General features: G+C 35.0%; 1 protein-coding gene across 6 annotated transcripts in view; it reads right to left on the reverse strand.

The window, feature by feature from the left end:
- The window catches only part of LOC105331947 (general transcription factor 3C polypeptide 1), a 245,419-nt gene that overhangs the window by 55,462 nt on the left and 174,594 nt on the right, over positions 1–15,363 (reverse strand). For all 6 annotated transcript variants that reach the window (XM_066082761.1, XM_066082763.1, XM_066082762.1 and 3 more), the window contains 19 exons: positions 14,987–15,127; positions 13,277–13,423; positions 12,595–12,681; positions 12,198–12,371; positions 11,589–11,691; positions 11,278–11,366; positions 10,441–10,632; positions 9,361–9,547; positions 8,552–8,705; positions 7,738–7,805; positions 6,882–7,007; positions 6,318–6,410; positions 4,838–4,918; positions 4,150–4,238; positions 3,719–3,823; positions 3,227–3,340; positions 2,663–2,760; positions 2,148–2,310; positions 478–612 (listed from right to left, as the gene is read on the reverse strand). In XM_066082761.1, coding sequence (XP_065938833.1) covers positions 478–612; positions 2,148–2,310; positions 2,663–2,760; positions 3,227–3,340; positions 3,719–3,823; positions 4,150–4,238; positions 4,838–4,918; positions 6,318–6,410; positions 6,882–7,007; positions 7,738–7,805; positions 8,552–8,705; positions 9,361–9,547; positions 10,441–10,632; positions 11,278–11,366; positions 11,589–11,691; positions 12,198–12,371; positions 12,595–12,681; positions 13,277–13,423; positions 14,987–15,127 — 2,346 coding nt within the window. The remainder of the gene's footprint in view (positions 1–477; positions 613–2,147; positions 2,311–2,662; positions 2,761–3,226; positions 3,341–3,718; positions 3,824–4,149; positions 4,239–4,837; positions 4,919–6,317; positions 6,411–6,881; positions 7,008–7,737; positions 7,806–8,551; positions 8,706–9,360; positions 9,548–10,440; positions 10,633–11,277; positions 11,367–11,588; positions 11,692–12,197; positions 12,372–12,594; positions 12,682–13,276; positions 13,424–14,986; positions 15,128–15,363) is intronic.

Consider the following 15,363-nt stretch of genomic DNA (forward strand, 5'->3'; position numbering starts at 1 on the left):
ATTATCTAAGAGGACTGGATAGTCATGCCATTATTAGACAAATATAAATCTCCTTAATAAAAGAAGAATAACTATATCCAAAAACATACGTATGTATTATTATGATTCACTTTCACTCTCGATTTGACAGACTGGTAGGTAAAATGATAATCACTATAAAGTTCAAGTATTAAGACGCCTTATTCAGAAAAAGAGAATTTTTTTTTTAGAAATTAAAAATTGACAGTAATCACTTCTGATTTTATTCAATACAATCATCAAAAATACATGTAACAATAGCTAAATAACTCTTTCTTTCTACTAATAACCATGCAAGCAAATGCATCTTGTAACTCGATTTCAAGTGTGACTAATTAATGTTCAAAAAATAAACAAAGACTTACCAAGAGAGTCCTAACACAATTATTAATTAAAATATGCACAGGCCCCCCCCCCCCCCCCCACTAAAACATAACTTCTGACCTTTGACCAACTGACCTTGTTTTGGACAATGACCCCATCATACTTGAGCTTATCAATGGCTTTGTCCAGTATGCTGTCAGGGTACTGGCTGAGGAGTTTGAACATTTGGTGACTCCTTCCCTGCTTGTCGTAGGCACTGGACACAAAACTCTGTCAAATAACCAGATTCTGGGTCAAATTTTAAGAAGTTTAACTTAAATCACAAGAAATCTGACTAGTTTCAAAGAATTATACATTTTTTTTTGTGATTTAAAAAAGTTTGTAAATGCAATAAATACTGGATAAAACTTCAGCTTTTATTATTATATTACTGTATTTTTTTTTGTGATGTGAAAGTCCTAGGGAAAAGAAGAAAAGTAAGTCATATCACAAAACAGCTGGATTTAAAGGAGAGGGCTCAACTAGGCAGATTGCCTGCTGCCCAATCCTATTATGTAATATTTTTTTAAATAATAAAATATTGTTTAAATAAAAAAAACCAACTGGATACTAGTATATACATGTAGTATATATAAACCAGCTCTGTAATTATCTTTTTGGTTTGATCACACAAAATAAATGTAACAATAGATTTCTGATCTATGCTCTAATCACAAAAACTGTATAAATTATACATGTTATTGCTTTTAAAATGAATTTTTATTGATGAATTTATTAGAGGTGTAACGATATGGCGATACATCAATCACAGGTATATTGATCGCGAGGGCCCACAATATCCATACCATATCATCACATGTAACGAACATGATACACAGTATGAGTAATTTTCATTGACTTTCTAGAAAAGTTACATGGTATACATAACATGAAGACATTTAGAAATTTTGTAAATTTTGTTCTAATCCATTGAATTTTACATCTCTAGTCTTGTTGATTGATTCTGTAAGAAGTTTACATATTTTAAATGTAATATATTTCTTATAGAGCTAGGCAACATAGACATCAGGTTTTTTAGAGTTAAAAACTACATGTATATCCTGATACATGATGCATCACATCAATATATCCTAGTATGTATTGTATCATGATGTAGCTGATGATAATCAAGCCTAGTATTTACATGTACATGTACTTAAGGTCAGACGACATGTTCCTCGAGAATCTTTTTTGTATCTCCTCGTAATAAAGAGTTCCAATAAAAAATATTAATTTTATAATTACTTTAAAAATGATAAAAATTTACTTAGATGTGGTAATATGTCTAGATGTTCGAGTGGTTAGAACCGTGGCCGCTCACTGTCAGAAGCGAATAGGTTCTAGATGTCATGAGTTCAAAGCCCCGCCCCGGCGGAGATACATGTATAGTTCTAATATTGTGAATTTTGCTGTGGTGTAGATGTATTTATTTTTATAACAGCAATTCAAATGTATTTTCAAGAAGATTATATAGGAAATTGCAAACTCTAGTATTTTGCAGAAATGCCTGGTAAGGTACCCTAATTTTTTGCAAGAAGGCTTGTCAAAGTAGTAGTAAACCATTAACAAATTCCTGGAAAAAGTTATCTAAAATTGAGGAACGTGTCGTCTCACCTTAAGGTTTGGAGTAATGCAAAGATTAAAAATTCAACTTTCCATCTCACACTGAAGTAACCATACAACATAAAATTTTTATCAAAAAAAGTAAATCTACCACACATGAGTTTGTTGAAAGGAATTTGTTATGTTCTAAAAAGCATGCTTACATGTATGATGTCCTTGGCGACATATTCCAAGATGTCTGCCCTGCTTCGTGGCTCCTTAGGTGGGGTAATTTTCCGCAGGTTGAAGTGGGTCATAGATGTGATGTCATAGTCCTTCACCTGAGCCAGAGATGCTGGCATAAATGTCTTTTGCAGCTCAACATTTCTATTTTGAAACAAAAATTCATTTAAATCACAACAGTGTATTTTTTATGACAATTGCCAAGACTTGTTTCCAGTACAAAACTACCGGTATACAGTCAAACGAGTGAAGAAACCTTGCTGAAGAAAATCACATTCTATATTTTATCGCTTCTGTGTATTAAAATTATACTTATTTTAAACAAAATGGCTGCTTTAGACAGATGATCTCAAAATATTAATGACCTCTTTGGCAAGTTTAACTGCATGTACCTGTATATCAATACTTCTTCAAATTTAAAGATGGAGCCTAAAGTGAACGAAATTAATTGAAAAAACACTTTCGTTAGACATTGAAAAAAGAGAATCACACATACGAGAACTTGGTTACGAGGTAATCGACCAGAGTACGGAACTCTTTACAGGCGTGCTCCGATGCCTGTAAGTACTGCTTCTGTGAGAACTCCTTCACATACTGAAACAGACGTGTCGACATGTGTTATATACAGTCAATCTTATCCTCTCTGTTCATACCATATATCTTATTACACCACTTCGTATCAATTATTTAAAACATCATTTTTACAAAGCTTTATAAACATGTACAATGTATGTCTAAAAGCTTAAAACTCCTCCATAGCAACTCATTAAAAGATTTCTATATTCATTTGATAGACAGTCAATGATGCTGGTCTATATAAAACAATACTACATGTAGGTCCTCAACACAAACCACTGAGTTCCTTTCATGTACATTTACTAAATGGTCCAGCATTGCCCCCAAGAAGTAAATCAGTAGGTTTTTATTACTAGATGGGTTTTGTTTTGCGTCACTCTACATACAAAACTAACTTCCTGGTCCTCCAAGATTTCGTATCAGTAGATCAGAGGTTTAAAATACTGATATGTTTTTTAGTGGGTCACTCTTTACATGTACTTACCGGGTCCTGCATGGCCTCTGACAGATAAATCAGCAGGTTTTGTTTGGTGGACGGGTTTTTCAGGGAGTGGGTCACTCGTCGCTGACACGCTGAGGAGGTTTTATCTACAGACTCCTAAAATTAGGAAGGATCAGAAATTCTGTATCAGGACAATAATCGCTGAAAAATCAATCCTATCTGACAAAAAATAAATATGTGACTTTTGTTTAAATACTGTAAATTCCTAATTCAACGTGAGGAATTTATATCTGCATAAAACCGCGAGAAGTACCCCTTGCGGATTAAAAAATCTTGCCATTATTTTCTGAGAGTTGAGAACTGTAAGAAATATGGATAAATGATCCCCGTTTGCGATTTTCTATTCACGACATTTGATACAAATCAGCGGGATCACGGAATTAAGTACCTGCATAATATAAGGAATTTACAGTAACCGTCAAATGAAAAATCTCTATTTTTGTGTGATGAATTTGCCTATGGGTGGACGTTTACCTGGGGGGCGTAGTGATAGAGCACGTCTCTGATGTAGGACCAGGGAATGAGCACTCCGCGCCTCTTCTTGTCCATGACCAGGGTAGCTATCTTACTGGTCAATAGCTGAAAGACACATCCAGCCAGTCAGTAAAAAAAAAATTCCCAAAAGTTAGAATGTTATTCAGTGCATTTGACATGTTGATATAAACAGACCTAAAAGCATACTTCTACATCATAAAAGTGTGTCCCTTCTGTGGGAAAAATTACATCATTATACAATGTAAATGGTTTGAGCCCAATCAAAGAAACAGAGTATAATAAATCAAATTGACCCAGTAAAACCTCTAGTTATCAAAATAAAAGCACTGAGGATAAAAAATTCAACTGAACTCATGGATTAATTCTCAGACTGATATAATTTCATCCAATAGAAAGCTTGGATTCATTACCAGGCTGTCCTCGTATGGACTCCACGACACTCTCTGTCCTTTCTTCTTCTTGTACGCCTCAATGTCAATTTCATCGTAGATAAATTTCCCTGGAATCAAATCAAGTCTCCATGGTATTTAATCAATCCATTTATTTGTACAATGATCATTAGAAACATAAAATTTGTAAATGTGCTCATGCATACACTGTCAAATAGATTATAGGGGTGGTTCGAAACATGACAAATGAATCCTGTTTCATAACAAACATGTTTCATCATGAACAATTAATAAAAAACATAGATTAAAAATAAATCAAATTTATCTATAATTCATTAAATGCTATGTCTAGTTTACATATCAAAACTTAGCCTCTCTGGTTTGAAGACATCTATAGAAAACAACACTGAAAGGCTGATAGAATTTTTGAAAATCAACCACAGCTACTCCATGTATGGCATAAAAAAACAGCATTAGATGTCCAAGAGTTGTTGCCCTGGAAACTGGAATTATGTTCTTGCTATTGTTACGGGATGGAAAAAATAATGATGGACCCGACTAAGATTTGAACCCGGCCAGACTGGGATTTGAACCCGGCCCCCTGAATTTCTAGTCAGGTGCTGTACCAACTGAGCTATCTGGCGCCAACATTTGAACTTGTCTGACCATCACACTAGATCATTTTTAAATTGGAATAACTGGTTCTTACTTAATTTAGGCTTGACCTTCTTCTGTTTTACTTTCTTCAGTATAGTTTTGGCTTTCTTTGCTGGGACGCTACTATTTGAATCTGAAATAAGAACAATCAAATTTTTCATATCTTCCTCAGATCATATCAATACAACAAAAAGTAAACAATGTAAACTTTTAAAACTCACACATCAATAAAATGGAAAAAAATGGTTAATATCTTTTTGGCAACGTTAACTACACATAAATGGTATCTTAAAACAGTAATTCCACCATTACCACTTGGCTATAATCTGCGACAGTATTCTACAGTATACTATGAAGTATGATACAAATGATCAAAACACAGATCTGTACAATAACAAAAAGCACAGTCTGATCTGATCTGATAACCACCAATAGAGAGGGTCGTGATCCATGACATCAGACTGAAATTCAACCAATCAAAAGGCAAGTTCTGATTTTCTGTAAGATTAGTGATTTTTCTAAGCAATAATACTGCCAACTTCAATACATTTACTGTACATTGTAATTATACTCTGTCCCGAGTTTTTGCTTCCACCACTTTTTGCTTGATATTTCAATAATAGTAAATACCTTTGTGCTCAAACTACGTTCATCCACTAATATGAAAATTGTCCAGATTATCTGTTTTGAAACGCCCCCTCTGCCGCTTCAGGTTTCAATACACATCCAAAAATTGAAAGTCTACAGAGATTTTGCAATGCATCAGCCATTAATAAGCCCGGATGATAATGTTCAAAAATTGCGCGATGTATTCCGAGTGTATTCCGAATGGAGAAAAAATGTATACATTCCCCATTATAAATCTCCGTAGGGAATCTGTTTTCATTCCTGTGAATTTTTCTGAGTGGAAAGGGATAATTGTTCAATGAAGATATCTTGGAGATATTCCCTTTTAACAATTTCAACTGTATTTCTTTCACAGGTATGTGTAATTTTATCAAAAATCATCAAAAAGCGATGGAAGCAATAACTTGGGACAGACTATAGTTGGTAAATTTATCTTTCATGAGAAACATAGAACACTTGTATCTTCTCCTAAACGGTCTCATCTTTATATACTTTCATGTTCCAGCTGTTTTTACCATCATATAAATAGTGCCTGTTCGGGAGGGTAAAAGTTGAAATTGACACCCCTGTCAATCTCCGCTTCGCATCAGTTGAAAATGGTTTTCTCAGGGATGTCAATTTCAACTGTTACCCTCCCGAACAGGCACTATTTATTTCATTATACTCAGTGCATGTAACAATTCGTTGTGTTGCACCTTGCCAAATGTGTTACAAATGCTGAGGGTAATAGAACGGATTAAAAACTGCGTCTAAACCAATCAGATTTCTTTATCTTACATGAAAGTATAATAATTTCACTGACACACATGGATCATAAACCTCTCAGCTTTTACAGACCTCCCCCTACCTCCCCTGTACCTACCTGTTGATGCAGGTTTGCGTTTGACCCCCTTCCCTGTACCTACCTGTTGATGCAGGTTTACGTTTGACCCCCTTCCCTCCCTTGTTGCCCTTTACATTGGTGGTCAGGGAGACTCGAATTATTTCAGGAGATTTCTCTGCAATTAAAACTATCTAGTTTTAGACTCATCTCTCAGAAAAAAAACATTTAAATTATCAAATTCATTTTTTTAATAACAAAGAAGTTTTCAACATTTTCATTTATTAGTTACTGTAATAATTCATTTCAAAGAGAGTGTGGTTACTAGACTTTCTTGTTTACTGATGTTTGACACATTATTACTTGGAGTATCATTAGGTAGATTTTCTTGTATAAACAGACCTCTCAGTGCATATCTCTCTTTTTTTTTGGTATACATTAAACAGACCTTTATCATAATATAACATAATATAACTCAGTGTGTTGAGGTGCAGATGTGTTCCTGTATACGTGCAGACCTCTTGGCATATCATACATGTGTAACTCAGTAAGCTGATGGGTGGACTTCTCTATATATAGACCCTTTGACATGTTATTATGTAATACATGTAGGTAGTGTTTAGTTCCTGAGATATCCCTGTATACAGACCTTTGGTATGTAGTGAGACTCTCTCCTTGGGTCGGGGAAGGACTCCAGCCAGACCGCTGCGGACTTTCTGTAGAGTGGCAAAGTTATTCTTCTTGGCAAACCTTGTCCCCTCAATTTTAACTTGCACTAAAACATACGTCATGACATTTTACATTCCAGCATAATACACATGAGTTATTTGACTAAGTATATATTCCTATAATATACATGATTAATTTATGTTTATAACTATAATACTCATCACAATCACTACTTTCACCATTAAAATATATATTAGTCAGGATTAGTATGAAAAAAAAGTTGTTGTCACATTTAAACTATTAAAAAATTATTGTGAATCAAGTGATATGAATTGAAATAAGTAAACACTCCATCAATCAACTCCAATCAAAATGATTGAGTAACCCAGGACAGGTACCAGTATAATAAATGAATGAAGGAAAAAAACTAAATCAATGATAAGACTGCCCATAAAAGCCACCATCAGTTAACTTTAAATTACCTAATTTAATTGCCATAATTTCTTTGAAAGGACAACTAGCTCTCCTTTAAATTTTTTAAATCTAATTCTGCAGGGACTATCTTTCCCTACCTTTTTTCTCTAATTCTACATGTAATTCTGCAGGGACTATCTTTCCCTACCTTTTTGCTGCAGTAACTATTTTTCCCTACCTTTTTTCTTTAATTCTAATTCTGCAGAGACTATTTTTCCTTACCTTTTTTCTCTAATACTAATTCTGCAGGGACTATTTCTCCCTACCTTTTTTCTGCAGGGGCTATCTTTCCCTACCTTTTTTCTGCAGGGACAGTCACTATTTTTCCCTACCTTTTTTCTGCAGGGACTATTTTTCCCTACCTTTTTTCTCACGCAACTTGTTCTGTTTGTTAAGACTGTAGAGTCCACTCCAGTTTCTGTAAAGATGGCTGCCAAAGAAAAAAAACCCACTGTTAACCATTACCATACAAAGAACTGTATACACAGCACCACTAATATCAGAACACACTGAAAAAAAACACAATCTAAGCAATGGTACTATTTCTCCAGTGTGATAACAAACTTCAAAGTCTGCTTAAACAGAATTACAAAAACCCATCAAACCTTATACTTGCGGTGGTTCAATAAATAAATATTTCAACTCTAATCTAAATTGTTAAGAATTTTCCTTAAATAAATACATGTCGTTTTATTTCCGCAGTTTGAAAATTTTCCATTTTCTCATTAATAACCAATCACAATCATTATGGTTTTAATTTCATGACTGATCACAGTAAACGTATTTCAGCAATTTTGTAAAAATGATAGTATTCATGGTGATGGGTTTAATTTGCCAATCTAATATAGTAATACCGGTAGTTTACAGCTAACAAAAATTATGTCTAAAAGTTTAAGTTAGATCTGACGGGGAATTTGTTGACCATCCAGCCTCCTTATAAACTGTAGATTCCCATTTAAACGTGAGGAATTAATATCTGCGTAAAATTCGCGAGAAGCGCATCTCGCGAATTTCAAAATCTCGCTTTTATTTTTTGGACATATGAAAACTACATGAAGCTCTGATAAAAATTCGGCATTCGCGATTTGATGGAAAACGACTGAATCGCAAAATTAAGTACCTGCGTTAAATAAGGAATCTACAGTATACTGTTATGGAGAAAAACCTGCCACTCACAGATAGAGGCTGGAGTCGAGACCTGCTGCCCCGCGTTTGTCCCCAGGAACAAATCCATCGTCCTTCACCTCCTCGACTTTCACACTCGAGCGAGCATCAGGCAAGGGGACCACAGCCGAGTTCACAGTGACAGCCTCTTCCTCGTCACGCTTATCTGTTGTTAACAAGAAGAGAGACCATTGATTGGATTAAACTCTGACTTTAACAAAGTACTAACGGTCAATTATTATCACTATTCAAGTACTTTTACGACATTTTCAAGGACCTTTTAAGAATTTAGGAACAATACTTGTTCACAAAAGAATAATCAAGCCACATTACCTCTTCAAATATTTTTTTTTTAAATAGCATACCATTGATATTAGGATAATTAAACTTCTATATAGAGCTAACATCAGTAAATTTAATTACCTCAAACTAGTAATGCATGTAAAGGTAGCATAGTAAATATACTGTATACAGGGTAATATTTGCCCGTTTTATCAATTGCCCCTTTTGCCCTCGTTGTCAGCAGGCAAATATAAGTCTGGACAAATTTCATTGTCTCATATTATCTATGAGACAATTTCATTGTCTCATATATTGTTAAAGGAGCAAATTCTTTGCAGTTGTAAAAGGGCAAAATTTACACAGGTGAAAATAACCAAGATCTGTGTACTGTACTTAATATATAGATATACCGGTTTGTCATGGGGTAAACACTCTTTTTTACAGCCCAGATGACTGTAACAGTTGATAGATGATAGATATATAAGTCACTTACTCTTACAGTCCAGGTGACTGTTGATATTTATATATATGTCACTTACTCTTACAGCCCAGGTGACTGTTGATAGATATATGGCGTAGGTCGACCCAGTACTGATCCACCAGGGACTGGGAGATAAAGTTGTACTCCAGTATATCGGGTGGGCTCTCCATATTGATCATACAGTAACCAGGCCTTGAGTTCTTCGTGTCCAGTAGGCTCGCTTTCTTGTGCAGGTAAAAAAAGACCTTAAACAAAGAGACATTGATCATACAGTGACTGAAATGATAAGACTGTCTATAAAGCTGGTCTGATAAACATAGAGAATCAAACTCAATAATATCTCAAATTCAAAAGGGCCAGGAAAAATATACGACATATATAAGGGTGGGACTTATTCAGGCTAAGATTGACAACGAAACAGTGGTTGGGACTTTCATCTCTTTTTGAGATATTGGTGATATGCATGACATTCAAGATGGCTGAGATACCAAAGTTCAAATGCACAATGTCTTTATGTCAATTTTGATGTATGTACCAGTTGCAGTTCTTGAAAGTAAAGAAACCATAAATCATCAATATCCAAAAAATATAAAGACAATTCGGTCTTTACACAACGGTCATTGAGTTGTCTACCTTTACTTTTTCCCTCACAATTTTGAGACCTATTGAGACAGCCCCATCTTTCACAATGTCAGTATAGACAGGTTTCACTATAATACAAATGCCATTGGCTCTACCTAATCTTTCTGCTTTATGATCTGTGGCCCAATATACACCAGCCCCATTCTAAACAGTGTTCAATATAGAGAGGTTTTGCTATGCATAGGCCATTGAGTTGTTATTTAATGATTTGTGTCCCCACTTAGACAACCCCATGTTACAGTGTCAGTATAGACAGGTTTCACTATAAAGATTTTCTTTATGATCTGTGGCCCTATAGACACAAGCCTCGGGTTACATTGTCAGTAGAGACAGATTTCACTACAAGGTCATCAATCAGTATACCTTGTCTTTTTCCTTCGTGATCTGTGGCCCTATGGCTTATTGGGTAACGAATACAAAAGTGTGTTGAAACCAGCCACATTTTAGACAGTGTCAGAATAGGCAGGTTTCACTATACAGAGGTCAGTAACCCTACCTTATCTTTCTCCTTCATGATCTGCGGTCCTATAGACAACAGCCCCATGTTACACAGGACGACACAGTCGTTGAAGAAGGAGAAGATGTACTTCCTGGCGTACAGTAGCTGCTGGGTGATGGGGGTGGGCAGGCTGACGATTGGATAAAACCGCTTCTCCGGGTCGTCTAACAACTCTCTCAGTCCACGGACCTACAGTAAGTGGTCAATTAGTACCAGTGATACTATGATAACTTTATTAATGTGTAAAACAGAGTGTTATTATGAGTTAAATATTTGCAGTGGACTAATTAACAGGTCCTTCATTCCACGCATCTACCTGTACAGTATATAGTAGTCAATCAATAATAGTGATACTAAGTTCATGTTTGTTAATGTGTTAAACAGAGTCTGACTGTTTATAATGAGTTTAATATTTGCTGTGGTCTAGGAATATTTATCAATAAAAGGTCCTTCACTTACCGGATTTACAATAAAGTTAATCAATTCCGGTGATACCATTTTCATGTTTCTTTAATAAATTGTGTTTAATGAAACTGCATTAAGTAAAAAGAAAATCATAAGAGGATTTTGTCCTTAATTTTATGATGTATTTGCTTGGAATCATTTTGATTTATTTATTTGGGACAATTTAATGCAAATTGGAAATCAAAAGTAAAATGGAAAATGAAGTGTGATTCTGTGGGTCAAAAAGATAGGCTTGGATGACAATTTTTAAACAATTGCTTATTCTATGTTCCAAGGGATGTAAAATTCCGCAGACCTGTATGAGGTACATGTAAACCTATCAAAGAGCTAGTTAACTTTAATATAAATCGACCCAAATAGTTGTCTCACCCTGTATGGTATGTAGATGACGTTACAGAAGATCACCAGGGGGAGCTTCAGTAGGATATCGCTGGCCAGGAACCACCCCTCGTCATAGCCTGCAGTAAAATAGAAAATGTCAGACATCTTTTATGTAAATGCTTTTTTATTTACAAAAGTATTTTGAACTATCAAAAACATGCCTTATGCAAACCAATAGCTGTGAATTTACCTAATTTTGGCAAAATTTGCAACATATGAAAGAAAAACTGATGTACACGATATCAGTGTTTGGGATACCGAAGGTCAACTGTATATGATTATGGTGTCCTGTGGCTAACCTTTGTGTCTGGGTAGTGGGGACAGGAAGCGTTTCCATGACATCTCGTCCTTATATACCGAGGGCTTGGGAATTTTGTCTATCAGCACAAAAACGTCTTCCTCCTGCACAAGCACAATTAGTAAACTATTTCTCACAACAAAAATAATTATACTACTATTCAATTAATGCTAATAGAACCATAACCTACTAGTATTTAATTTTTTTTAGCAAAACCAGGATTCTATGATACTTTAGAGGCACATATATTCGTTGGGGTAATATTTCGTTGTTTTTAATCGGAAACAATTTTCGTTCGGATTTAATTTCGTCATTAATAAATTAATCAATAAATCTCTAAAATGAATACTAACTGACTTAGGTTAAAAATTTGATGTTATGGATTTAATTTTGTTAATTGATACTGCCAAATAAAATAACGAAATTAAATCCTCAATAAATATTTGTGCTTCTACACTACCTTGATTGTTCAATAATATCAATTATTATGAAAACAATGTAATATTTCTTAACTGGAAAATTTTCCTTCCTTCATATAATTTCAAATCTCAATACATGTTTTTCAGTCAACAGTAAATTGAGTGATTTTATAGTACAGTGACCAACTCACAATCTCTTTGTCGCCTGAGCTGACCGGGGGACAGGGAAGGGTACCTACCCCTCCCTCTGGGTCAGTGAGTGGCCAAGAGGATTCTGGGAAATCGTAGACCAAGTACCAGAGAAGGCTGTGAAGGATTTTGGCTCGGGAATACTTGGGGCGAAAGTCATACTGCTTGGAGTACGCCTGAAATATTGTTGATTATTAAGATACATGTAAATAATTTAATTAATTCCTTCTATGGTCTCTATTAAAGGGTAAGTGGCATCATTATTACATTGTACCATGGTTTTTACTTTTTATTGACTATTTTCATCTAAAACATGCATAGGATTAAAAAAAATTTGGTAAAAGAAAAGTCCAGTGAAATGACAAAAGTCATCCATCCCCAATAAAACCTGATACCTACCACGTCGTATATCATGTCCTCAGCCTTCAGCTTGCTGCGGTGAGACATGATCTGGAGAATCCCCTCCCTGGCCGTCTCGGGGATATTCTGCAGGTACCAATCAGGGTTTATCATTCAGTTTTCTTTTAATGACTGAGATTTTACACTTGGAGTTTTGAAATAACACTAATAAAAACATTTTTAACATGGATTCTTACTTTCAAGATATAAATTAATTAGCAACTGAAAAGGAATCCTATAACAATGATAAAATCAAGAGTGTTTATTAATTATTATTTTTTAAATAACTCATGTTGATTCAATAATAATGTAATTGAGACAATTCAGTTATCAAATTGTAACAAGAAATTTGATAGACAGATATTATAATACATGTAACATGACAGTGCTAATTCATTTATGACAGGTTTTAGAAAAATATGAAAGTGCTGACAGAGATAATTTGACAGTGCTGAAATAAATGAAGCAGCTAGTGCTTAGACAGTTTGACAGCATTTAGATAAATATTAAAGCACTGAAATAATTTAACAGTGCATGCTGAAATTATTTTGTTTTATAAAACTGAGATAGAGTTGACAGTGCTGAGATAAACTTGGCAGTGCTGAGATAAACTTGACAGTGCTGAGATAAACTTGACAGTGAATCCCATGACGAGATAAGCCCGAGACTGAGTGACCCCTACGCTGTTTTCTGGGATGCCCCGGGTCCTGGCGTTCTTCTTGGCCAGCTGTTCCTTGTTGACGGCCTGGAACTTCATGTGTGCCTGGTCTATGAGGGACTTGACTATCTGGTCTGTGGGCTCCACTTCTTTACTCAGCAACATCTGTAACTGTACACAACACAGCCATGCACTACATTGTCACAATGCAATTCATTTATTATTAAGTACATTATTTCTTTATCTTTGCTTAATTTACGGCTCTTATGATATTGTCCGGTCACAATTCACTTCTCTACTTTATAGGAACTGTAACTGTATGGCAACAGAGCTATGCACTACTTAATTGTCACAATTGACTTCATCTAAAGCTCTTATGTATTTGAAACAAAGTCATGCCAATAGTTTAATATACAATCATTTAATGCTTGAGCAGTCAATATACCAGAATATTTTTCCAGCTCAGTATGATCTATTGCCCGAGGCCAACGGCCGAGGGCAATAGATCATACTGAGCTGTTCCCTGCACCAAGGGAAAAATTCCGGTCAATTGACTGTTCAAGCATTAAATATTTGTTTTATTACCTAATTCCTTTTTCAGTTTTCGGGGTTTACAATTTGCATATTGCAGATGGTTTTCTCGCCATTATGCAATATACTAAGATTTTTTTTGCATCTTTTACATGCACAAAACCTGTTGCATGCATTACAGCATCTCAATTTAATATTAGTTTACACAAAGAAGGTGGAGTCTTCAACCCATTAGATTTTAAATAGTCTTTTACCTTATATGAGGCTTTAAAACTGTTGATTATTTGATACTCCATTTTGATAACACTGAATTTGGTTTCAGCAAGTACTTAAAACAGCGTCTATGTAAAGGAATATACATTCCCTGAGAACTATCGAAAGGATGTAACATTAAGATACCCGTGTTCTGAAATACGTTGCCGGTCTAACAGATCGCAGTCTATTGACGGATGGTCCAATAGATCGAAGTCTATTGACCGGCGGTCCAATAGATCGAAGTCTATTGACCGGCGGTCTAATAGATCGCAGTCTATTGACCAGCAGTTCAAAATAGACGCAACTATTTAATTTGTAATAAAACAACAAAATCCCTTTGATTAGGTAATAATACAAAATATTTTAATGTGCATGTACTTTAAAGGCAACATACATATTTCATAGTCTTTAAACCTACTATTCTATTTAATGATCCTAAGTTTATTTCAGTTCCGTCGACAGCTGATAATGTGACTTCGCTTATTTGTCTGGCAGATGAGAGATCATGTGACCTACGTTTCAGAAATCCTGTGACATATTTGATAGATCATGTGACCTATGATTGGGAGACCATTTGACCTATGTTTGAGGGATCATGTAACATGTAACTTTAGAAGCAAAAATATTCGTTGAGGATTTAATTTCATTATTTTTCTTGGCAGTATAGAACAACGAAATTAAATCCATGACGAATTTTTAACACAAGTATTATGATTACAATGAGATTACAATATGACGAAATTAAATGCCAACAAAACTTTACTTGGTTAAAAACAACGAAATTTTGACCCAACAAAAATATTTGCTTCTACAGTATTTGAGATCGTGTGACCTATGATTTGGAGACCATATGACCTATGTTTGGGGGATCATGTAACATATATTTGAGATCATGTGACCAATGTTTAGAAATCATGTGACCTCTGTTTGAGAGATCATGTGACGTACGTTTTTCTGCTTGCTGCCGTCCAACAGCGTGGTGTTGATGATGTTGATTTTCTTCTCCTTGACCAATATGGCAATCAGCCTCATCACCGTCTTCTTGTCCACTATGTAAGCGTTCTCCTCTCGCTCCTTCTCCCGAATTAACTAAAATCAAAACCGGCCAAAACTCTGATGCTGTGACTTTTACAACCTCTAAACATCATAACTTAACACTGTTTACATGTCATACAAGTGGTTCTTATATCCACTCCCCCTTTTCTCATCACAAGCGCCCATCCTACACATACTAGACTAGATAGTTCACACATTCAACACACACATGCTGATATAATAATTGTGTAACTATAATAAAATTTTAATTAATTTTGTAAAAAGACTTA

This window comes from Magallana gigas, chromosome 4 (genome assembly GCF_963853765.1).
Source record: "Magallana gigas chromosome 4, xbMagGiga1.1, whole genome shotgun sequence".
NCBI lineage: Eukaryota > Metazoa > Mollusca > Bivalvia > Ostreida > Ostreidae > Magallana > Magallana gigas.